The sequence below is a fragment of the Apostichopus japonicus genome, chromosome 15 (assembly GCF_037975245.1).
Source record: "Apostichopus japonicus isolate 1M-3 chromosome 15, ASM3797524v1, whole genome shotgun sequence".
Lineage (NCBI taxonomy): Eukaryota > Metazoa > Echinodermata > Holothuroidea > Aspidochirotida > Stichopodidae > Apostichopus > Apostichopus japonicus.
Genome location: NC_092575.1, coordinates 25,644,959 through 25,671,276, shown reverse-complemented (window position 1 = coordinate 25,671,276; position 26,318 = coordinate 25,644,959). Strand labels below are relative to the sequence as shown.

The 26,318-nt window shown below is 37.4% G+C and overlaps 1 protein-coding gene across 1 annotated transcript; it reads left to right on the top strand.

The window, feature by feature from the left end:
• The first annotated feature begins 499 nt into the window (after nucleotides 1-499).
• LOC139981126 (uncharacterized) lies at nucleotides 500-18,725 on the top strand. The gene is made up of 3 exons (XM_071993309.1): nucleotides 500-837; nucleotides 14,901-15,280; nucleotides 16,191-18,725. Exons 2-3 carry the CDS (start codon nucleotides 15,121-15,123, stop codon nucleotides 17,957-17,959), a joined length of 1,929 nt encoding a protein of 642 aa, XP_071849410.1. The 5' UTR covers nucleotides 500-837; nucleotides 14,901-15,120; the 3' UTR covers nucleotides 17,960-18,725.
• Nucleotides 18,726-26,318: the final 7,593 nt, after the last annotated feature.

The window sequence follows — 26,318 nt, the reverse complement described above, 5'->3', positions numbered from 1 at the left end:
TCTATTTTGGGAAAAGGCCCTGTACCAAGATTCAATAAGATAGTTAAAAACTTCTCGTGGGAAAACTGAATCCATGACCAAGATAAATACATAAGAGGCCTGTAAGGTGTCTCGATGGAGTGTTTCGGTAACATCAAAGAGATGGTATCACTATTTCATGACAGTGACAAAAAACGGTGTTTTTCGTCCAAGAAATTTTCATTTGATCGTCACGCAACTACAGTGTTATTTGTTGACTGCTGTAAGTAGAATACGACACTTTCGGACCAGTTACTGCTACTTCCTCCCTTCCGACCTATCATGTGATTTGCACATGGGCTTTATTATTTATATGTCATATACAGTGTAGAATACTCGCTGAATGATAAAAATGATGCATTATGATGACATGGTCCGTATTCACGTGTAGAACAAATAGATTTTGTCACCTCGAAATGATTCACAATGGCTGTATACGACAATAGCGCTCACCCATTCAAAATGTTCAACGTACCCTAGCTATAGTTTGGGTTTCAACGACCTTACTAGTTAGTTCCTCTTTCGTAGATCGTGCTGGTAATACCTGTCAAAATCTGTCTAATCTGCATAATGCAACAGTTTTCTCTTTCATTTTGACAAGTTTCAAACTGCCTCTCAACTCTTGGTTCCACGGTGTTCCCCCTACCAACAGGGGTAAATGTGTTCTCTCCTGTTAGTGGATCCGTACATTTGTCACCAGTCACCAGCCTAGTGCACCATCTGTACCAATACAACACCAGTCTAGTGAACCATCTGTACTAATACATACAAAAGACACCAGCCAGACAGATAAGTCACGCAAGCAAACTGTAACAGTCAGTGAGTATCACCCAAACCAAAATAGTAGCCTGCATCATTTTATATCTTTGAGTTGGTTAACAAATGTTTGCCGTGGACACGTAAGCCTACTTTTGTAAACAATTTGTTAAATTGTTTTTAATATAGACCTTTTTCAACGTTTGTAGAGCCTGAGTAGTTTGAAATTCTTAGATCATGATGTGCTGGTTAGGGCAATTGAAGAGGTTTGAACATGTGACTGCATAGTGGAGATCAATTAAGGATGCTAGAGGGATGTGCTGCACATAAGATGTTGCTTCTCTTCGGATCTATAACATAAATAATAATAATTGTCGGTGCACATCATGGTCGTCTTCTTTATCAGTTGTTGTTGTTGTGCTTTTTTTCCACACTGAGTCAGTTATATATATATATATATATATATATGTATATATAAATATATATATAGATATATATATATTTATATAGATATTTATATATATATATATATATATATATATACGTATATATATATATGTATATATATATATATATATATATATATATATATATGTATATATATATATACGTATATATATATATATATATACATATATATATGTATATATATATATATATATATATATATATATATATTTATATATATATATATATATATATATATATATATATATATATATATATATATATATATATATATATATATATATTTGCCTTACTCTAGAGATCAAACATGATGTTTACCAACTCGAAATCGCTTGTGATCCCTAAAGGTTTAATTTGATATGGTACATCTTCAAACTAAATATGAGTTCTGTCCAAGGTCTCCATCTTACAATGTCAGTATATGGATTTACTCCCCATTATGCAGGATCCGTCGTTAATGCACATTTGTACATTCCAGGTACTATGTACTAGGTACTAGGGGGAAGAGATCACAACTTTAAAGTAGGATAAGTTGAAAAATGTTTTCTCCATATGTTGGTCTAGTTCTGAGGATATATATGGAAACAACGCAAAACAAAATTGAACTTAATAACTCCATGAACAAACATAAATATAAATGAAACCGGGCATATATGTTCTAGACTTTGAAATAGCATGCCCAGAACCATCGACATCGGGGTGGGCCCGGGAATGGTCCCCAATAATTTCCAAAGCAATGGTTTTTCATATGGACTTTTTTTAACTTGTAAAGTTGGCTGTCTTGCCAACCCCCTCCCCCCCCCCCCCTTCTCATTCAAGAAACCCGTTTCGGTGCTCTAATTAAAAATTAAAGGAGGAATGTCAAAATCTATTTCTTTAACGTATTAAACAATGCAGAAAATATGACAATAATCTGATTTTATATTTCCATGTTTTAGAATCAATCTTTGAAACAAGTGGAATTGTAGGGTGGTTTAATAGGGCCACATATGAAGGAAAAAATCTCAAAATTTGGACTTTTAAGGTCACAATGATACTTTTCATATCAAACGATTTGCTATTTGGTATTTACTCTATAAGTAACAAATATGAGAAAAAAGACAACATTTTGAGATGTTCTTCCCCTTATGTCCCTATATTATTATGGACCTATTGTATTACTTACTGGGGAGGTTATGCGGGAAGAAACATCATAAAGGTTCTGGATGATGTTCTTAAACGTGCTGGTAAAATTATTAGGAACAGTCTACCGTCAGTGGCCTCGGTTTACGGTAAATGTCACCAATTGCATTATCATCTAACCAGCCGTATCATTGCTCGTAGCAGTAGATTGAACTCGCTGACGTCACACTCAAATAGACATTGTTCTTCGTTTATAGGCACTGCCATTAGTGTTCACAATAAGGACTTCACGAGGTAGGAGTGGCCGTTCCACTTTGTTGCGCTGTTGGGGCTAGTTAGGGCATGTTTTGTATAGACTGCATGATATTATTATTGATGGCAAGTATACACACGTCAAGATTTTACACCATAGCCTTATAGCGAGGTAAATTTCACCACCTCCTGTAAGTCAGCTCATTGAAATTTTATGTATGCTGTAAATAGAGTGTGTTCCATGAATGGGACGAGTTAGTTTGTTCGGACTATCTATTGATCTACATGGCGCTACCGTCATCCTTTTGTACAATGATTATTACATAACAGAATAAGTGGCGGGATTGGAATGCAGTATGACTACCGGAAACCTTCTTGGCATGTGTTGCCTGAATTGTTTATGTTTAAAGCAAAATATAGGATTTTGGGATACCTATATGATGAATATATCCTAACTGGAACTCTAATTTCACCTCTACAGTACCTATATGTTTCTCCCACTCAATTTGATTTCAATAAATATCAGTTGTTGTCATGTTATATTTATTTCGGCGAGAATCCCTCCCCCCCCCCATGGCCCCCTGCTCTAGAATTTGAACACTTTCATCAACGTCTTACCCCTTACTTACTAAGTGATGCCAACCTCTATAAAAGACGAAATCATTTATTTTGACTAAATCATCATATGTTGATGTTCAATTTTATTGATTGTCGCAAATCTCCTGTAGATGTTTAAGAAAGTTGGATGTTTCCTAGGGGCTTCCATACACGTTTGCCTTCATTAAAGAACGTGCATTTACAATATTTCGGCTATATTAAGGAAACTTGTTTTCCATATTTGTTTCTTTGTTTGTTGCTGCCAAATTACAGTACAGAGGTAATGATGATAAGAAGTATTAGCTGTGCATTGCTTTGCCATTAATGAAAGCCAAATATAATGTTTAAAACCTGTAGTTCCGATATTTCATACATCTTAGGCTAATGTGTAGTTGACTGACATCGGCATTAACATTTTAACTGGATTCTTTGGAAACATGAGTGATGACACTATTTTGATTATAGCAATATTAAATTAAAACATTTCCTAAGTGATAATAGTGATGTCAGTTCGTGCCTGGTCGTCTATTTAATGTTCATGTGAACGACTCTCTAACTATAATGATTGCATATGCTTGAAATACAGTCTTGTAATTCATTCATAGTTTAGCTTACTTTTAGTAAAAAATCAGAAGCGACAAAATCCCCATCGAAGACCTTATAAATACAAAATCCGTACACAGTAATTTCAAATCCTGTTCCAATTCATTAAAAGTATTCTTAAAACCGTCGACACATTTAGAAAGGACAACCGCCGGTGTGACAGTACAGAGACTCCCCCTGTACAAAGTGTCCGCGGAGACACTCTATACCAGCATATTTAGTCTGGCCGGACATTATGTGATGAAAATTGTGACCCCACCTCACAGCATATATAGTCCGGCGAAACGTTCTGGTACAGAATGTCCGCAAATACTTCATAGTATATTTTGTCCCGCATAACATCGAGGCAATTCGACATTCCAAAGGCATTAATTTCATTATGTATGTATTTTAGATCCTCCTGCAAGCAGAAAGTCGCGATTATATCGATCATAAAACAGATGCAAACATAGTTAGATGTTCATGACATAAATGAGGCGTTTTGCGTTGTTACAAAACAAAAAGGGGACAAAAAAGTACCAAGTCTTCCATCTGCATTAAATGTTAATCATGTTTTTGTTGTGATTGCTGCTATTTTATCAAAGGCGGCGGAACCGGGGGGCACAGGGGGCACGTGCCCCCCCCCACTTTTCCTCAGGTTAAAAATGTGCCCTTTTTCTACATAAAAATTGAGGTGTCTCAAGTAAGCAGCGAGGGATCCAGAATGAACACTCGGGAAGGGCCGTTTCCGGCCATCTGAGGGGTTTGTAAAACCACAAATTTTCTTGTACGCTCCGCGCCAACCGGTGGTGGCGCTCCGCTCAGATAGTCGTGCATACAACTTTGCAAATCCTGGCTACGCCCCTGACGTTTAAGGAATTTCTGTGGGTCAAACTCAAAGCTATTTCGAATGGAAAAAATTTGTTAAGATATTAACAAGAATAAACTCTAATTCGGAAGATTCCTACTTTAGCAACTAGCATGATTCCACCTCATTTTGTCTCAAAAGAAAACTTGTTCCTTGTTTCCCATTTTGCACATTGGATATTGCTGTGCTAGTATGCATATTTACCTTGAAGGGGGGGGGGGGGAAGGGGGCGTTGATGGAGTGATGTGTATACGCAAATGAGAGTTATAAAGGGTAATAAATATAAGGCTGCATCAGTCCAATCGAATTTCTGCAAAGTGCCCTTTGATGTCGGTGCCCCCCAGATTAAAAGTGCTTCCGCCGCCCTTGTATTTTATCATCCGTGTGTGTTGCATCTTGTATTTGGCCACTATATTGCGTTCATAGTCATCTTAACAGAGGGAGAGATCGCATCAACCTAACTTCCTTCCCAACGGAGGGCATGTACGGGATAGGGCAGGCAACAGCTACATCAAACAATTATAATTACAGAGGTAAAAGATTACGAACTTCAAGGAAATCAAACTTCATTGTAGCCGTATTTCCCCTAACACACAGTGGGTAAGATTTGGCAATTATGGTAATTGAACTTCATAGGTCTACGAGAGTTGCCTAGCCAATATGAAATTTCATCTGTGCGCAAAACTCATTATAGGACGGGAACAGAGGGTGTTTTCAAGTTACATCCTAAGCGAAATTGGCAATGTTTTATACAACACTCAGGCCCACACACAGGATTATGAGTGCAAGGAGGGAGGGGGGGGGGGTAGTTGGGATGGTAAGTTATCAATTTTTGTCCCGGGGAGGGGTCTTCTTAAGTCCGTGACCTATGTGTGTTGAGTTCCAAATATTTTTGTTTGCTAATAACAACCCTTAGGTAGCTGGAAGATACTTCCCTGACCTTGAAAATGTCATAACTGCCCCAACCCTCTCCGTACGGGCCTGACACCTATCTCTTGACTTTCATTACCACTTTTTTACACTTCCTTATTTTTCTCACTCAATCGTCGAGTTAAGGTTGTCTCCTTCACAACAAGGTGGAGGGGCCATGCCATCTCTCCTGCCCCCTAAACCCCGTTGTGATGGCCATATTCAAATATGCAAATATTCATCTGTATAGACAAATGGCATTCCAGGCAATTCCAGTGTTAAAGGATCGATTTTTGTAATTATGACATTTTTCTTAATGGACAAAAAGTGGTTCAAATTAGAAAAGATATACTAGAAAGATATCCTCTTCAAAGAGCTGCAAGCATACAAGAAACAAAAACAAAGCCACAAAGGGAAGAATAAAGCAAATAGGACAGAGCAGGTTGCAATATGCTAAATTTTTTTGTCTCATCATGTTTCTCACACTTTAAATACGTCATTCTTATAGAGATAAGTTTGTTCAAAGAAATTTAATGAAGTAAAAATCAAAACATGAAATTGGATGACAGTCACAAATGTAATATTCTGAATCTATATCAGACTGGGTTAAGAGTGAACAAAAATTATTAAACATGGGATAATTCATGAGGAAATTTAACTGGAATGATAACCCTCCCTTGGCAGCTCTGAGGAAACTTAATAAAGTCGATGCTCTCTAGAGCATCCTTCAAGCAGGGAGGTATTACTTAATTAGAATGAGATACTACTGGCACTCTTCTTTAAACAATATATACTTGAAACTCTCCTAATCCACATGAAGAACTGCCTCTTTGGAGTTTTGAAAACCTCAATAATCGCGTCAACTTGAAATGCAAAATATATGGATTTCCACCGAACGACTGGCAGTGTAAAGTCAATGGCTTGTCTTTGTTTTAACGTGTAGCAGCCGACGAATTTTTCTCTAATGATATGTTAGAGTGAAAGACAGGATTACTGTCGGGACCAAGTTAACTGCCACGAAACCGTCTAGACATGTCTTCTGGGGTCTTCTGTTAACTTCATACATACGCCCTCCATTGGTGGTCAGGGATGAGAATGTCAGTACAACTAAATCTGTGCAAAATAAAAGTTGAAATATAAGTATATATATATATATATATATATATATATATATATATATATATATATATATATATAAGTATGAGCAATATAATGAGTAGTGAATGCCACACTGTAAGTCATATATAAAATAAATTATCATCTTGAAAGGTTTATGTTTAAGCTCCACTCCAAAGATTATTAACATTCACCATATTGGTTGAATGTAGACTGTTAATGTACAACTGAACTATACTAAGACATTGAGTTAGCTGGATGATCTTTTATTGTGACACCTACATGTTTACGGGCTTACTGGCTCAACTTTTTGTATTAGAGATTGTATGTCATAATTTTGGCGTTATATCATACAGTTTACTACAAAAACTGAAAACTTTTAACCATATGAGCCAATACAACATTTGTGACATATTAATCAAATTAAATATCAGAAATTTATCAAATAAGAGTAAGCTAGGATACAACAGAAGTGTGATGCATTTCGGAGCTCTATTGATGTATGTGTGCATGATGTGACTGACTGTTTAAAGCCAATCAAACATTAATTGTCCTGAATCAGGATCCATGGGGGTTCAAAACACCCTCTGTATGACCCAAATGCAAAAACAAATAATGCTAGCTAACCAGTATTATAGTAAAATGTACTATTATACATCATATTGTATCAAGAGACCTAGACATTGCCTTATTTAGCCAAAGAAAAGAGGTCCCTGCACCAGCTGGTTCCAGAAAATATCCCCCACCAATACACGCACAAACACATTTAGCAACTTTCCTCAAGGGGCCTAACAGAAAAAAGGTACCAAAACTCAGTTGATACATTATCTCTCTTATCTTGTCGAAGTTCCTGTCAAAACAGCCAAGTAGTAAAAAAGGTCACACTTTCTAAACAGAAAAGTTCCCTGTGGTTACAATATTAAACTGTCCAACTCTCTTTTGAATAACAACACACAATAGGTGATGTATTGCTGTGGAATGTGGTCTTAATTATTTACTAATCATTTGTTTGAACAAACAAACTGTGTCTGCTTCAGTGAAACAGGTCCAGGAAAAATCTCTTTTTGGGGATGTAGACCAAATGAAGACAATTGTCTGGCTATATTCCACTTAAGAACCAGAGGTGGAACCTTTGCAAGTACATATAGGAAAAGAAACCATTTACAGATAAACTTGTTAATGGGGACTACACCTGCAAAGATTTACAGTACACTTTCTCAGTTCTCACCTACTTTCATGACCTTTCTGTATGCTTTATACCTATGTGGAAATAGTTCTACTCAAACACAGCAGTGTTTACCGTTCGGCCATGCACTATCAATTTGGAACAAATAACATATACGATGCCATTCATTATTGACACTAACTACAGAAAATTATTAAATGTTTTAGATATGTTTACCTCATCATCACATCAGTAATGAAATTAGAAGTCGATGCTGCAGTCTTGTCAAGCATTGCCTTAGTCTCAGGCCAATTTGAATAGAAGTAACACAGTGATATTATGTATAGTCGCTTGGCAGCTGTCACTGGCAGAGAACCATTAAGATCAACACCATCCCATTAAGAGAAATTAGGTTCTAATTTAAAATATCATTTACAAGTTGCAGGCTTTGCATTGACTGTTGTTCTATCTCCATTGCTTCATTCTGTACACAGATCTAGATAAAAATTAGTGAAATATCTTTCGAAACAGGGTGTTGGTGGATTTAGGCCAATTATGTTTACCTTGCGTACATGAAAATGTAACTTAAACCATACTGTACCATTCATTTACCACAAAACCTGTACAATAGAACGGCTTGAGAATTGACATGTTTTCATAATCCAGTTACAGGAGTGCCATCGAGACTTGTTCGTAGGTCTACAGGACGATGACTCTTTGATTGAACATACTTTGTAACATCAACGTTGAAAGTTTTCCAACAGAATCTAGTCATAGTCTGTTGTCTGGTTTATCTATGCCAAGATGAGCACCTAAAAAGAGATAAGAAAATTCATGTTCAAGGAGATATCATTTTTTTTGTCCCCCCCCCATCTCCAAAAAATCATAAATATATGGGCTGCAGAATTGATAATTCTAGCTGAAGTGCCACTAAATTTGAAGTACAACTCTATATCAGTGTTTGAAATGGAATATTCCCATTATTGTACACATTGCATGGCCAATATTGGGGTCTAGATGTTTATGAAATTTTCTTCTGCAGTGAGGTTTGACATGTAGTGAATATGGCACACCTGTAGAAGTACCATCATGCCTTCAATATCTCACCAACCAAAATTAATTAACGTGAATTTGTTACGTACAGTATTAGTGCCACTTTCCTCTAGAAGTAGGCTAGGCTTTAGTCCATTAATTGCATTTTATATTGTCCCATGCATGCAGACCAGACTATCTCTGTAAGCTTTAGTAATATGATTTGGTTATGCTTGTTAACTTCTATGATATTGCAGGAGCGATAAAAGGTGGAAATTTATGATAAATTTTACAAAAATTTGTTATTACAATTGGGTAAACAAAACGAAATGAACTAGACGCTAATAACTTTGTTCATACACTAACAACTTTGCTCAAGCATACGACTGATTATAATGTTGCATAAGCAATTGCTTGACTTTTGTGAATGAGTTTTTACAACTAAACAAACGTGGTAAAAGAATATCATGATTTGTGCACCAATCAGGTCTAGAGGCCTGGTTATACGACTGTTCGCTATTTAACAAGCACAGCCATAATGTGTATCCTATACTGTAAGTTACATACATTACATTAGATGCTACAGTATGAGCTGCCTCGATTTGGGCGAGTTGAGAAGCCATAGATAGCAAAACTTTTCTTCAATTTCGGTAATCAAGAGTTCCATTTTCAGCCAGTCTGAAAGACTGACTTTGTCTCTGTAAGATCCTTCTCTGCTTTATTTTTGTGAAACCACTTAGCTAGCTCTCATCTCTTAGAATATCGGCAATTTGTCTCACGTTTTCAGCTAACTTTTTCATTTTTAGTTGTCGCACGGCACGATCGATCGACTACTGCTAAATATACGGGAGCCGATATGTGACAAATTTCCTAATAATACGAATACTGCCAGAAATCATTACTAATTAAATGTTTGCTTCTCTAACGTACCTGCTAGGGCGGACATTGCATTCAAAGGGGACACAATTTACAGCAAAATATACCACCGTTAATAAGCCCCCCCCCCCCCCCGCCTCCCCTCTTCGTTTAACCATAGCATATACTATCCTGGAGACAGTCTGTACCATATGGCCTTGTACAATAGGTCCGGGGAGACCAAATGTACTAGTAAATCCAGTATAAACTGTCTTAGTGGGACTAGGACAGTGTGTACTGAATATGGGATATTTGCGACAGTTTGTACTGCTACACCGGCGAGACAAATTATTCCATCCGTTCACGACCATCCAAGAGAATGAGTTCATAAGAAGACAGTGTGATCCTCATTTCAAGGTTACTGTGGAACCTTAAAATGAAAAGTGGATGGGGTGGGGGAGGGGACGGAGAGGGGGATGGGGTTAATATGTACGTTCCAATCAGCACTATAGCTGTTTGTGTCCTTATCGTCGGCGTTTACGTGATCGCTGTATCTAATCTGGTCTCACTGCACAGTAGGAAAAGGTACCAACCCTTTCGTGCTCTAGGTACTACTGACGTATTATTCATCCCTCTGGTTACATCAATGCTACAGGTGTTGTTTCCCGCCTTCAGAAACCGGAGTATTTTGTAAGTAGCTGATAATCGAATACCCAGGTACGTACAAAACTTTATGATATCTTGGCCATGAGCGGCAGTAACCCCGAATTTGCATTCAACCAAGGCCCAAACTAACGTTAAAGTTACAGTAGAGCACTCAGTGCAGTTCTTACAGAAAGTTACGTAGGCATGACACACAATAGGCTAGAGAACTTCTATTGACGGAAACCAATGTTTAGAGCTCAACTTTCAACTTCAAAGCATTTTTCAAAAGTGGAACGATTCATTGACTAATTTATCAGGCATTGATTGACGACAGAAATATTTTGAAGATTATTTTGATGGGTTATAAAGTCTATGACAGGTAATTTAAAAAGGTAAATGTGACATTGTTAGCAAATGATGATAACCATATACAGTACATTCACCTCTAGTTACTGTGGTATTCGTTTCCATTGGTTATTATTGTAAAATTGTTTACCTGGTGTGAATTCTACCTGAATGACAGTAAGGAAACGTGTTGCATGACAAATTCAAACATGCACATTGGCTATGCTGTCATGTGAATGTTATATGCCAGATGCCCTCCCTATGCATATGCAGTTGACAGAGAGAAGTTATAGAACATGGAGGGTGTGTATAAATGTTTGCTTGGTGCTGTCTGTAATGACGGAATGTGTGAGACAAAGATTTTACAGGATTCTAACAAAGAATAAACATTAACCAAATTAGACAGAAAAAGAATCTGACACAAACTATAAAATAGACTTTACGTAATTTATTAGTTAAAATAAAGCAAAACTGTCAGCAAACTGATTATCCAATAACGAGCATGTGTAAAAGCAAGAGGGCGTGACGTTTCCAACCTAGCAGGATCTTCTTCAGAGGCTGAATCGTTTATAAGCTATAAAACAAGCCTGCATTGCCAACTGTTATATACAGTTAACGCTTTTAATCTTTTTCGGGACTTCGGGGATTAGTGAAGCCAAATTTGGTGTTGAATATTTTACTGATGGCCTGAGATAAAGTATTTGCATTGTGTTTTTTTTGCTCTGGTTATAAGGGAGGAGTGGAATGGTATGAAGCTAGGTTTGGGTTGGGGTGAGGTGGGGTTGGGACAGTGGTGGATAAAGCTGTGTATTGTCAAGAGTTAGGTTCACTATTAGATTTATGCACGTTGCAGTTTAATGTAGTAACAGGGCTTTAAGCAAGGCATGCAAAAAGTTACATAAAAGCAGAGTCCTTGTTGTATGAAGTGTGATTGAAGTGGAACATTGAAATAGTGTAAATGGAATCCAATTTGAATTTCCAACCCCATCTTTTGCTCTAAAAAATGTAAACACACTTACAATCATGCATATTAAATAACCTTCCTCGTGGACTATTTAAGAAAACCTTTATGTTGATGAAGAGCATAACCCTCTTCAAGTTAAACTTCTTGGTGATATAATGCTTTATGTATTTATTCAGTTCAGATTACATATATCCCATAAATGCTTAGGTATATTTTTTAAGTTGGAATAAAAAAAAAGGGGGGAATAACATCACTTTACAGTGCAGAGAGGACCTGTTCGTGCTTGTCAAGTGGGGAATAAGATGTTATGAAGTAATCATAATCTGGTCCACATTAAACAATATATGTAGTACTAGTTGGTTTTTTTATCCCATGTAAGCTACTGGCTTGGATTTGCATCACTCCTCACTTACCTGTCTACCATGCATACGCACTATGATCTGCCCAAGCCTTATAAGAACTCGGACTGCTGCACCACTGGCTCCGAGGCGCTGAAGATAATATTTCCTCTTGGAAGTGAAATGTGACTACTTTTGTCTGAGGCCCCAAATGCGTGATTGTTTCAAGGCCCAAGCAATACTAGTTTGAAAAATGTATGCCTCAGTTTGCCCCTGGGTATATGTCATAGTCCTTTGCATGGTACAATTTGAAGGTAAACCATCATTCTTCTATTGATGGGAAGTTTCTTATTGTGGCTGCTGACATAGTCATATTGACACACTATCTAATCATGTTTCCTTGCACTAACATTTCTGAATATGGTATTAGGATGCACTTCAGAAGTATTGGGTCACCATGTTACAGAAGTGTTCGAGAGTCAGGACATTTCAGGACACCAGTGACTGATCAGGCTGCTTTCCGTAAATGACTTTATGGGAGGTATTCCAAAATAAGATCAGATATAAAATCCCTTTATCCATCAGATGCCAAAGCTTATATCGAGAGAAGTACGTTCAAATTTTATTGCAAGTGATCTTCAAATATTTGCTTAATTTGAATGATAACATTGTGTACTTTGTATTACCTCCATTTCCTACAATGGGCATCTTCAGCGTTTTTTGAAGAGGTCGCTGTCATTTAGGTCCTAACACAACCGTAGATACTGCTCTGGGTCCTAATGCACGTGATCTGTACTGTTTACAGATCTTCAAAGTTTTGTAAAGTGCTGTAACATATCTCAATCTATATGGTAGTTGTGAAAATTGGTTTATAAAGGTCACGTCTTCAATAATAATGAGAGAATCGCAGGCATTAATTAAGTCCAATACATTCCATTTTGGAGACTTGAGAACAATTTTGCTGACGCTCCAAGCTTAAACTCAGTTTAGCTGACTTTTAATACTATACCTAAAAAATGCTTCTGATTAGTGACGGCCAGAAGTGTGGAATGGTGCCTAACAAATGGTGGGCATCATTTGCTATAATGTGCTAGTTATGAGTGGGTGATGGAAGCCATATGTTAGCTCGCACGTGTCACACCATGTGTGACTTAAGGAATGTGCAGGTAGTTTGCCCAGAAGTGTCCACCAGAGGTTCCTCAAAAGAATTCTGAGTGATTTCAAATACTACAGCTTGTCAAGTTTCGTGGAACCCGAGGACTGATATGGCAGCGCCGTCTATTGATTTAAGACACAGCTGGAGATCGTCATTATTTGTTTTGTTTTATTAATGTCAAAATGGTTACTAACTTCTTGTGATATCGCTAGAACTGTTCAGCTGGAAGGAGCATGCTTGGTTAGATCTACAAGTAATGGTTAATATTTATATTTTCCCTCAACGGTATTGTTTGGATAAATTATGTCGTTAATTTGAATTTATTGGTTTCGATGATAATCATGACCTTTGCATTCATGATGGCGTATGTGTGTGTGTGCGTGTATGTGTAGGTTGGCAAGGAAATGGACCTGGTAGGATATTCCAACGTTCCAGCGAAAGGAGAGAGTAGCCAAAAGTTAGTACCACAAGTAGTAAACCCATACGAATTAAGTCCGCACCATTGTCATAGTCCTTAAATAGGCTATGCGCAGCAAACCGCAAAAACAACCTTCTCAAATTGAAATCAACTCTACCTTTCATATAAACTAGGCTCAGAAAGCGTAGTCGTAATCTGTGTCTATGTGCACTATAAGCCATTTCTATAAACGCCCTCTTTTTCAGAAATGGGACCAAGTTCTCTCCTATTGTAGAAAACCGTCTCTCTGCATCCAGATGTCGCTTTAGGGGCACTTAGAAATGGTTTTGCTGTTTCTTATATATTGTTTCAAGTTTTTGCTCGTTGTAAACTTTCTTTAGGATGTATTTTATTATTTTAAATACAATATATTGATCAAAGGGGAAAATTCAGCAAATCCACTCTACAAAGTGAACATAGGTGTTTGATGTTGTTCAATGTTATCAGTTTTAAAAAAATCAGACATAAGCGTATCTGCGTATAATAAGGTCGCGGCTCTAAATTGTTTACACGTTAAAGTTCAATGTATATTAATTGTTCGATAGAAGTTGTATTCCGAGTCACAAATTGAGCCTATTTTTTGTGAGTTCACCGCAGTAGCCAAATGAAGCCATCCAAGTGTAAACTTGTCAAAAAAAACAACTCCAAAGTATCAAGCCCGAAGAGGCATTTAGCGATCACCAATCATCAAACCCGATATCACTGCAGTTGTCCTGGAATATCGTTACCGATACGATATTTGGCTATGATGTACATATGTTACTATGCAGTAGATACCGAAGCTCAATAACGATCGCGCGCTGAATAGTTTACTTTTATTTTAATTTTTTCTCGGTGATTGGTAATCTGAATCATGTGTAAGAACTGTCACCTCTTTTTATCAGCTAGGATGTCTGTATAGACTGGCTACAGTATAATACAATGTTACAACAACGCTACAGACGCTAACTAGAAACTGGCAATCAGTTTATTCAGTAACTCGTTAATCTGAATCATATCTACAAAATGACACCTCTTTTATAAGCTAGTCTATATATATGTATAGACTGGCTGCAATAATCCAAGATGTGTTACGATGACGCTTCAGTCACTAACTAGCAATCGATTGATTCAGTAACTCGTTTATCTGAATCAGCGCCGCCGGCAAGGCAATGCTAAGTCAACCATCAAATTTTGGAGTATGTTCATTGATAATATACAAATGAATCTTCGTATACGACACGGTACTGACTACACAATATATTATCTTCTATAGATTGGAAACCACCAACTTTATGCTCCCGAATCGAGACCACGGCCAGGAATCGAACTTATGCGGAGAGCAGATACTTAAAGATTAACGAGGACTGGAAAATTTCTGCTGAGTTCGCTACGACAGGGTGCCAGAGGCATCAGAGACAAGTCCATACTAGTGGATATCCAAAGGGATCTCTTGTTTTACGTTAGCCTTTTCTAACCCTCTCAAATTTTTGAAGATGGAACAATTTAAACTGCTTGATAAGCGTGCGTTTATGATCATATTTTTAGCGGTTGTGATGCTCTTAATGAATTACTACCTCACTTGGAATAAAGCCTGCGATACGACGGGTGTCCTGCTTTGTAACGTAGAAAGGCAAAAAGGAGTTCCTATGCCTGGTAAGATAACTCTGTATTAATATTTTTCTGAGTGATGCAAACACTCTACTCGGCGTGTACACGGACGTGACTCCGATTCGTAGATAAATGGAATCGGACTTGGCTCGGATATCGGACTCAACCCGCACTCGACAAAAGTCAGTGGACTCGACTACAGACCTGTACTCTACTGTACCGTTAACAAACTAGCTACCTTTTTCTTCATCTGATTAGTAGATTTATTAGGTAACAGAGCTCTCCATTATAAAAAATGTCATAGACGTGTCTTGTAGGTTGGAATGGCACGGGAAGGGGTGAGATAAGTACGAAAGAAATACGAAGTCACGAATAGCCTAGTCTAATGTTATGGCTACATATATCAACGTTATATGATAAACCTATTATTGAAATCGAATGTATACACGGTATAACAATTATGACACTAGGAGTTACGGTTCGTGAGTTGAATAACAGTGTCGGCTGTTACCAATTACGAGCAGCGATGAATACTAACAGCAATAATCTTTCTGCTCATACAAACCTAGCATTTACGTTTCCCTCTCTCTAAAATTTCTTCCTAATCATTAATATTATGCCTTACCGTTTCCAAGACAAAAACTATGAATATTCAACCGAGACAGTAAATATTAGTTACAGATTAACTTGGTAGGGTTCAGACAAATCGTGAGCATGGTGAAACGCCATGCAGTTTTAAGATGTACATGAAAACAAGTTATGCATGAAAGAAACGAAAACATCCTTCACTCTTTGGCGATGTGAAGATATATCATGCATACAGTCCGCTGGACAGATTATTTTATATTCATGTTTTATTGGGTGAGTGAACAGATGTGTGAAGTTTATGGTTTTTGTCATCTTTCCTCTTTGCCGAAATTATTCAAGATAATGATTTTGTTGTGATTCCTTTCAGATTACGCTTCGTATCAGACTGAGCAGTTGGAAAATGCTCTACATAACTTTAGTGTTAGGAATCCTTCAAATACAGAGAATGGTTTATTCGCTCGACATGATTTACGTCACCCCCAATCTACAACAAGGAATGATTCGTACTTGCTCCATTCAAAGTGCTCGTCGGTCCCGAATTATGGTCCAATTAACAAAACTGTTCATATTACCAAAGAAACGAACAGCATCAGCAATTGCATAGTATTTGGAGATGGTTTACTAGGCGCAACTGTTGGAGAGCCAGCTCATATTACAATTAAGCCGAGGAGCTTCAGCAAAAAGGAACTTTACGATACGATTTTCTTCAGTGTTTTAGCGGTTGGTAACAATCATATATTTCATGCGTTCCCTTCCCGTATAAATTGGAAATCTCTCAAAATAAAATTTACTTATATACCAACGATTCCAGGGCGATACGATTTGTTTGTCGAGGAGATCTCAAGACATTCGCAAAAACAGCTTCCCGGGAGCCCATTCAAGCTAGTAGTTAACGGGCCAGCAATAAACAAGGAGGAGAGGAAAAAGATAGCTGACCATCTTCCATCATGCCAGACTCTTCCACAAACTGATCTATCTTGGTTAGACGGGAATTGGGTGACAAGGGATCTTGCAGGTGAGAAACGTGGAACTCTAAGGAGTGGCTGGGTGCTGCAACCAAATCGATGTAGTATAGACATATTTACGAAGGATGACTTGCGAAAGGCTACAGCTTCACCTTCATTGAAAACTATATTTGTTCTCGGACGATCTACCGAGAGAGGCGTATTTTTATCATTAGTAGATATTTTACTTACAATAGACGAAAAGAGGGAAATAAAATCATCTATATTGTGGAAATGTTGGGGTCTTATGGAGATACGTTTGGGTAACTTAAGGTTCGTCTACCAAGATTTCCGCATAGAAGTTGCACCTATGAAGAACGTAAAAGATAAGGATCATGTCAGCGTAACTTGTCACAACAAGAAAAAAGTCGGCTCGAGCAAAGACTTTTTCAGTGACGCAATTGGTTTCTTCAAAGAAACATTATTCACAGATCGGTTTCGTCCAGATGTGATTCTGTTAATAGTCACAAATTCACTTCAGCTCAAATATTTAACGAAAACAATACCGGCCTCGTGGGATGGAATTATCTACACTATGAACGGTTTCAAGTGTCATGACGGGTCGCTGTACACCTTTGATGGAAGACAGGCTGATATACGTGTCGCAGAAGAAATATTAACCTTCGATAAGCGCTTTCGAGCTTTGGATGGGTTTGCATTAGCCACACCTCTGAGGCACGCAACTCAGAGTTCTCCACATATTATGGAATCATTTCATTGGCATAGTCCTTGCAATGAGCAAGACGGGGAAATTCGAGTCTGTGGGGATGCCACTGAAATGGTTGCTCAGATATTACTGGGGAAGGCAATCGCACCAAATGGAAAGGACGCCTGGCTATCATCCTTAGAAAACTGTGACCCAAACCAAAATAAGTTAAAGAGAAATATCAAAGTCTGTCATGATTGTCCCAAAAAATTATTCCCTTGGCATATTAAGAAAGTTCCCAACCCAATATGCTACAATTCGACAGTTTTACTGCAGACGGATAATACAGACATTCAAGCCTGGGGTGGCTCTCTTTGCCCTAATGACTGTATGAAGACTGCCCCAGTGGGCAAAGAGGACGTTAAGTCTGGCCGCGTAGACGTACGAATCTGCAAAGTTCTGACAAGTGAAGAGGCAAATAATTAACAATATTAAATATTCAGTATTGCAACTGAAGGTTCTACTTTATTGGGATGAGGCTCTTTGAAATCTACAGTCATTGAAATCAAGATATTATTTTAATTGCGTGTGTGAGCTGTATTAGAATTGAAATCAAATTACATTATCCTGCCCGATGGAACAAGGTGACACCGCCACCCCTCCTAGCCCATGCAGCCGATGGACATGGCTTTTGTCAGTTTGTATTTTGAATAAGGGAAAAACTTTAACCAGTATAAACTGAAGAGTTTTATAACGCCATGACCCAATGTTTAAACTGTCATCAGATGCTTCTGTGGAAATTACTAACAGTTGAATTCATTACTCAAAGGTTGTTTCAACTAATGACTGGAGCCTAAACAACTGTACCTATGTTTGATTAGTAAGTATATGTTGTGAAGTCTACAAGTAAGGAGAGGAAAGCTGCTCATGTCCTAGGGATAGCTTAAGGGGATTACAAAGCTGGGATTACTTTGTACGTAAAGACTTGCTAATAGGATTAAAGGATAGAGCTAGAGATGAGGAGAGGGGTTACGGGCAGTTGGACTGTGGCTTTTGTGAGGTGAGGAGCCAAGGTATTAGGAGGAGAGGAGAAACGGAGAAGTGTAAGGGAGTGTGGGAAGATAAGGAGGAGAGTGTTGTAAGGAAGGAGAGGTTGTTATTGGAGAACTGATGTTAGTGAATTGTGAAAGGAAGCAGTGGAGTTATGTGGAGCTATGTGGAGTCTGAAAAATAAAGGAAGAAAAGCAACGAATGACACTGTCTTGAACTTATTACCCCACACTACGTAACAGTATACCTTGTAAAGATGGTAAATTGCGGATTTTAAGATTTTTTCAGTTTAGTTTCATCCACTTTAAATGTGAACGACACTGTTGGAGAAACCTCTAGAGTAACCTGCATGGTTAGTCCAGTCAATCATTATACATAGGATTGTGAGTTAAGTATTCTCTGTTTGTAAGTCCTTCTCAGTAGCAACTGGATATAAATGTATATTTAGAAATTATAGCACACGTCGGATTTAACCGGGTTCTCACCTTTGTACTAGTTTCAACTGATAATTCTATGAGAATTGAGTGACCCATGACAAATTAAATATACTGTCTTTCATACATGAAATTATAGCGTTGAGTTTTCTGGCACAAATAAACCAACTGTCTACCCCATGACACAAAAGAAGAACATTGTTTGGTAATATTTAAGATGCTTGTTTGGAAGAACAGTTATCACATGGAAGAATGAAAACAACGCACGAAGGCTTTTGGCTTTAACGAATGTAATTGGGTCTGGATCTCTTTTGGAAATAAGGTATAGGTACGCATCCGTTGTCCAAAATGGCTCATTTGGCTACGCCAGAAGCACGACATACGTGTTTTATCCAATACACACAATATGCATAAACAGTGTCTGAGTTTTAGGCCTACAACACGTTCGTAAACATGATCTGTTGTATAGCTGTAGCAGTGAAAGAAAAATGGTAAGTTATATTTTTAATTTTAAGGCTTATTTGGGTGGCAGAACTTAGATGTAGTAGATGCAGTGAGCCTGCTGGCGAACGGGATGCCAAGGTGTTGGCCCAATAAGTTGCGCTTGGGATCGTCCGTATCGGAAGCCATTTTAACATTTAATCGGGAATTTAATATTTATATATATATATATATATATATATATATATATATATATATATATATATATATATATATATATATATATATATATATATATATATATATATATATAAAAGATATCAGAAATTGAATTCGAGATATCTTAAATTCTATTTCAGAAATCTAAAATTCTATTTCAGATATCTAAAATAGACATGGAGATATCTGAAATTCTATTTCAGACATCTTAAATTCTCTGGTATTTCGAGATATCTAAAATTGATTTTAAGATATCTGCAATATTTGCAGATATTTTAAATAAATTGAAGATATCTGAAATTGAATTTTAAATATCTGAAATTATTTCGAGATGTCTGAAAATCCTTTTAATTTAATGTTAAAATGGTTTTCCATGCGCCCGGCCCCGACCTTCTGTGTAGCTAATGATATTTAGGCCTGAATCACTGACCAGCTTCCATTTTCACTGGGCAAACAGTGCAAACAGTTGTTTTCCGAAACGTGATGCAACATCAAAGTCACTAAATACTGGGCCATCCGACATGAATTTAGAAAGGGGGGTGTTGTAGATGCATGGTCACAGTAAGAAAGAAATTTTAATCTTTCAGTGTATTCCAATTCTACGGTGGTTTAATAGGGAAAAGGGGTCCTCAAATCTCAAAGGGTGGACTTTGTATTACAATTTGGCCTTTTTTATCTCAAGGTTTTGACTTTTAAAATCAACATTTTTACATTTCATCTCAAAATTTTGAGATAACAAGTCAAAATGTTTACTTCAAATGTCAAAATTTTGAGATATAGGCAGTCAAAATTTTGAGATTTAAGGACAAAGACAAAGATTGATTCCTAATATATGGACAAATAAAGTCAGATGATTTTCAGATTTTCTGCATTGCTGCATACTTCAAAGAAGTAATTTTTTACGTTCCTCATTTAATTTGCTAACCAGAGCACCGACACGGGTTTCTTATGGGGCAGGGTGGGGGACAAGACAGCATGAGGCCAAGACAAAAGTTTCACCAACTTTACTTATTAAAAAAGGTCTATTTGAAAATCATTGCTTTGAAAATTAATGGGGGCATGCCCCGCACCCACCCCTGGTATCGGTGGCTCCGCAAATGTCATTTCAAAGTCTAGTATATATATATATATATATATATATATATATATATATATATATATATATGGTTTTATTACAATTTCGGTTCATGGAGTTATTTAGTTCAATGTTGTTTACCTTTGTTTCCTAATCCTCGGAACTAGATCAATTTATGACGAGATTTTTTTTAACTCTTCCTATTTTGAAAGTTGTGGTATTTTATTCCCCGACAAGAATACAATTAGTATTATTGCAGTCACGAAAGTTATTATGACCGCCATCTGCCCAGTGCAAACAAGGTATCAAATCAAGGTTGAAACATGCTTGTCTGTAAAAATGTGCATTAACGGCGGATCCTGCATGATGGGGAGTAAATCTATAGACTGACGTCCCGTCTGCCTTTCCCTATATCTAGAGACACCTTTGAACGGCTCTAATCCGATCACGTTATTGCAACCGGTTAACCGAGAACTGTGCACCGGCTGTATGGGCCGAAATGTTGGGAAATTTACTTACTAGCTTCGGGATCACATCACAATTAATCTCTTGTTTTTAAATTGCGTCTATTGATTTGTAAATATTACAGAAAATCATCAAGACTAATTTTAAATGCGAATAGATATAGCCTGACGGTCAGAAAGCATGTTTTATGGGATGGAAACTGCTATTTCTGAGCCCTCAAAGATCAGCTTATCAGAAACGGAATATAGCTTTTTTGGCCTACGGTACATAGGATAATAATTCAGTGCATTTTTAAACACTAGCTTAGGCTAAGCCTACCAGAACAGGATAAGCATCAGCTTTGGTGAACATTCTTATTTATACATTTGCTTGATACGTTCTGCAACTATTTTTTTCTCCATTTTTAAGCTCGATGTCATATTTAGTATGTTTGATGTATCTATCACATTTGGTACAAGAAGGCTGTTGTTGAGGTCAATGGTCATTTCAGGACAGACTGTGTCATTGTGAATTTATTGTTTGTCATTTTGGTTTCATTTAGGAGCCAATGGCTACTATTTTTTGGCCCTTCTATACAGCACTGGTTATTAAAGTTGTTTACTGGGTTGGATAAACCTGATTGAACCTTAGTTTGTGGTTCTTTGGGCCGGACAAATACTCGATTCAAATTTCTTGGAAACAAGGACCCTTGGTTGTATAATGTATTTAATTTTTCTACAAAATAATACATGAAAATATGCCAAATCGGAGAATATCTAATATCTATGTTGATATCTGTCAGCATATGGCATAAAGTACGAAAACTTTTTACAAATGTCACAATGTAATTTGATCGTATACAACACTTCTACCAGCCTAGATCAGTTTCTTGAATATGTGGCCGGAGAAATTATTTTAGCGGCTGTATTAGTGAAGATTTTTCCAGTATTATTTGTATGACTATAAGGCCATGTGAGATACACACAACATAGAAAATGTACTTAAATATTGTAATCTTGTAACGCTTTCCTAATTGGGTAGCGAGGGCTAGCCGGATCAGGATTCTTGGCCTAAGATGTTGTATTTTAATTGGCCAGGGAACGAAGACAAACGCAAACTAAATCCAGAGAGAGTAAGACGTATACAGTCGACACAACTTTATTAAAACAAAACGACTTCTTATAGTAAGGTTGAGTATGAACTGAGAATCCGAGGCGTCGTACAATCTTGAGGCTACGTGACCCTGAAGCCTACCATCAATATCTTTTCTCCAACGGCAACCAGAGTATACTGACCTGTCCCACCCAAGTAATACATTTTATGTAAATCCCCTAACAATACATGGAAATACAACACCTATACAAATGGTGTACTTAACCTTAGAACTTAGCTTAAGACATATTACCCAAATACTACAGTGCATTCCCACCCCCCCCCCCCCAAAAAAAAAAACCCGCAATTGTACTCCTTCAACAGAGATGAATGATATCACATGATTATCCTTAGAAAATATATCATGGGTTACATCATTACGTCACAATCCCAGGAAAAGTCTTATACCACATGCCGATCCATAGGAGCAGTCCCAATTCTTGTAACAATATAATCTGGTCTAGTTAATGCCAAGAGAGATAATCCCAATATAATTCCAAAGGGGATATAAACTACCGCAATGGCTCCTCACCGTCTACACAGAACTCCCCCATTGCTTAACAGTAGCAGTGCTACACTCTCCTTTACGTAAACTTCACCATATGGTACATAAAAATATGAGATAACATTACAGCAGACTATAACGTTATCAGACCAGACCTTTAGGTCTGCCCCAATAGGTAACGGATATGCCTTCTGAATGACAATGGAATGGGTTAAATACACCCACGCTTACATGTCACAGAATAACAATAATTACATCATTTACGTAATCATACGGTTATTTATCCTGTTCATCCATAGGGACAGACAGACAGAACAAATATATATATATATATGTACATATATATATATATATATATATATATATATATATATATATATATATATATATAAATGTATATATATATATATATATATATATACATATACATATATATATATATATATATATATATATATATATATATATATATATATATATATATATATAGGAATAACGGAAAAACTGTTAAACAACTATGCTGCATTTAGAGAAAGGCTGGATCTCGAGTGAGATACAATAATTGAATTAGGTAAGTGATTGGAAGTAAAACAGCCAATGTGTGGTTTTTGCAGAGCTTTCGAGCAAAACTAGCTCTTCTTCAGTGCATGATCACCGAAAGTGACAAGGAGTAGCAGGAATTGAAACTGTTTTATAGAGAAGATGTCAGCATGGTTGTAAAGGCAAAGCGACTTACTGATTTCTGCTGAATTGAGCAGAAGTTTTAGAAATTCGGATTATTTTAATCCGCGTCGGATTATTTTAATACGATTCCGTCGTAATTGTAAAGGAATTGTTTTGGTTTATCTGGGACGGCAAATCGTTTCTGATGTTTAAACCGAATGGTGCCGTGGTCTGCATGTTTAGTTCCCAGAAATTTTCTTTCGCTTTCCTAGATTTATCTGTCCAAGAATCGTTCTGGTCAATGGCAATTACACGCAAATTCTCAATTGAGTGATTTTGGAGATTGAAGTGATTTGCAACAGGTTGGTAGATCTTTTTTGTTTTGATCGCCGATCTATGTTGTGTCATTCTCATTCTAAGAGTGTTTTTTGACTCTCCAATGTATTGTAAGTTACAAATATTGAAGTAGATGAGGTAAAATGACATTTTTGGATAGGCAGTTAATTTTGTGCCGAATTTGGAACGTGCGTTTGGTTTGCTTGCTCTGAAAGGCCCCGGTCGAATCGACAAGTAAGCACGTTTTGCAGTTTTGTGTACAGGGCGATGATGGGGTGTCATCCCTAATGGGGTGTCATCCCGAAAGGATGCCCGAACTAAGATATCCCGTAGGTTGCTGGGTCTTTTAAAAGCGATGACAGGTAATTCTGGGAAAACTGATTTCAGGCGTTCGGTGCCTTGAAGTAGGTGAAAATTCTTCTGAATGATATTAGCCAGTGGTGGGAGACCAGGGTGGAATTCAGTAACCAATGGTACCCTTTTGGAACTGGTTTGACGAGTTTTGTACGTCAATGTTTCGGTACGGGGTTTGCTTTTAGCCTTTTTGATGGCATTTTCAATGGTACCCCGAAAATACTGTCTGTTTAGGAGGTGTTGTGACAGTTCGTGAATCAAAATCGACTTCAGATGAGCAAATGCGTCGAATGCGCAACGCTTGACTGTACGGAATATTTCTGGTACAGTGACGTGGATGGCAACTGCTTGGTAAGAGGTAGTTGTGCTTGTTCGTGGGTTTATTGAACAAGTCTGTTTTGAGTGAACCATTTTGTAGGGTCACGGTGGTGTCCAGGAAGTGAACGCCATGTTCAGAAAAATCAGCAGTGAATTTGATAGTGTGATGAAACGAGTTTATGTCATCAATGAGGAGTTTTAGATTTGCCTCACCATGGGTCCATATCATAAAGATATCGTCAATGTAACGTAACCACGTTTGTGGTTTCAAGTTTTGTCGAGATAAAAATTCTTTCTCGAGGTTTCCCATAAAGATGTTGGCAAAAGACGGTGCCATTTTGGTACCCATTGCGGTGCCATGAATTTGGAGGTAGTGTTTGTTGCCAAATACCAGATTATTGTTGGTCAAGATGAGTTGCATTAATTCGGCCAATTCTCTCTTCGTGGGGGTTTGCCACGTTTCGGTTTGAATGCTTTTGTGCAGGCCGAAGTGCCCTCTTCGTTAGGGATATTTGTGTATAACGAAGACACATCCAAGGTAACTAACAGAGTAGATAAGGGAAGATTTTTTATTTCCTCAATTTTCCGGATGAAATCCGTACTGTCCTGCACATAGGACGGTAGGGCCGAAACAAGAGGTTGGATGAGGAGATCCACGAATTTGGAATTTTTTTCAGTCGCTGTACCATTACCCGATATTATTGGCCTCCCGGGATTGCCTTCTTTGTGAATTTTAGGCAGAAAATAAAAGCGACCAGGTTTTGGGACGTTTTCCAGGAGGTTTTGGCCTAACTTGCGGTCAATGGAACCGTTAGAGACTATCTTTTGGAAGACTCTTTTCACGTTTTGTGTGATTTCTTGAGTAGGATCAGAATCTAGGAGTTTGTAGTGTTGAGGGTTAACGAGTAGTCTGTTGGCTTCCTCTCTGTAGAATTGTTTGCCCATAGCGAAAAATTGCAGAACCCTTATCGGCTGGCTTGATGACAATGTCATCGCGCTTCCGGAGTTCATGAATGGCCTGTCTCTCAGTTTTGTTGAGATTGTCGCGGAAGCCTGGGGCGGAGATCTGTGTTTTAACATCCTCTTCAATGGCCGAAATAAATGATTCAAGAGGCGCACAATGGGCCTTGGGTGGATTCCACGAGCCTTTTTGCTTAAAATTGGAATGCAAGTCGTTGGTTTGTTGCGTGGTGTTATTGCCATTTTAGTCGGCAAAAAATTCATGGAGACGTAAGCGTCGATAGAACAGATTTAGGTCAAGAGAAAGTTTCTGAGCGTTAACTTGCCGTGGTTTAGGGCAAAAATTTAGACCTTTGGAGAGTAGGCTTTGTTTCTCCTGCCGAGAGTTGGCAATCAATGGTAACAACTGCACTTTTGGTGGTGTTGCATGCGGTCTGTATCTCTTTCCGACGGAATCTGCGAGACCTGGTTCTTTTTGGTTTCAAGTTGGGTTTCACCGGAAGACTTAACTCTCTATATATAAATAAATAATTATATATATATATATATATATATATATATATATATATATATACATAGCAATAGAAAACTACAATAAATATATATAGATATGTTAAATAAAATGGAGGTAAACGACAAAGGCAAATGAATATATATGTCATTTGAAATTGTACAATTTCAATTATGCACACACACACACACACATATATATATATATATATATATATATATATATATATATATATATATATATATATAAATATATATATATATAAATATATATATATATTTATATATATATATACATATATATATACATTGGTGTTTACGTTTACTTCAACGCATGATAGCTAGAGCTTAGGCTTACCTCGGGGATAGGTTTACCTGACACCA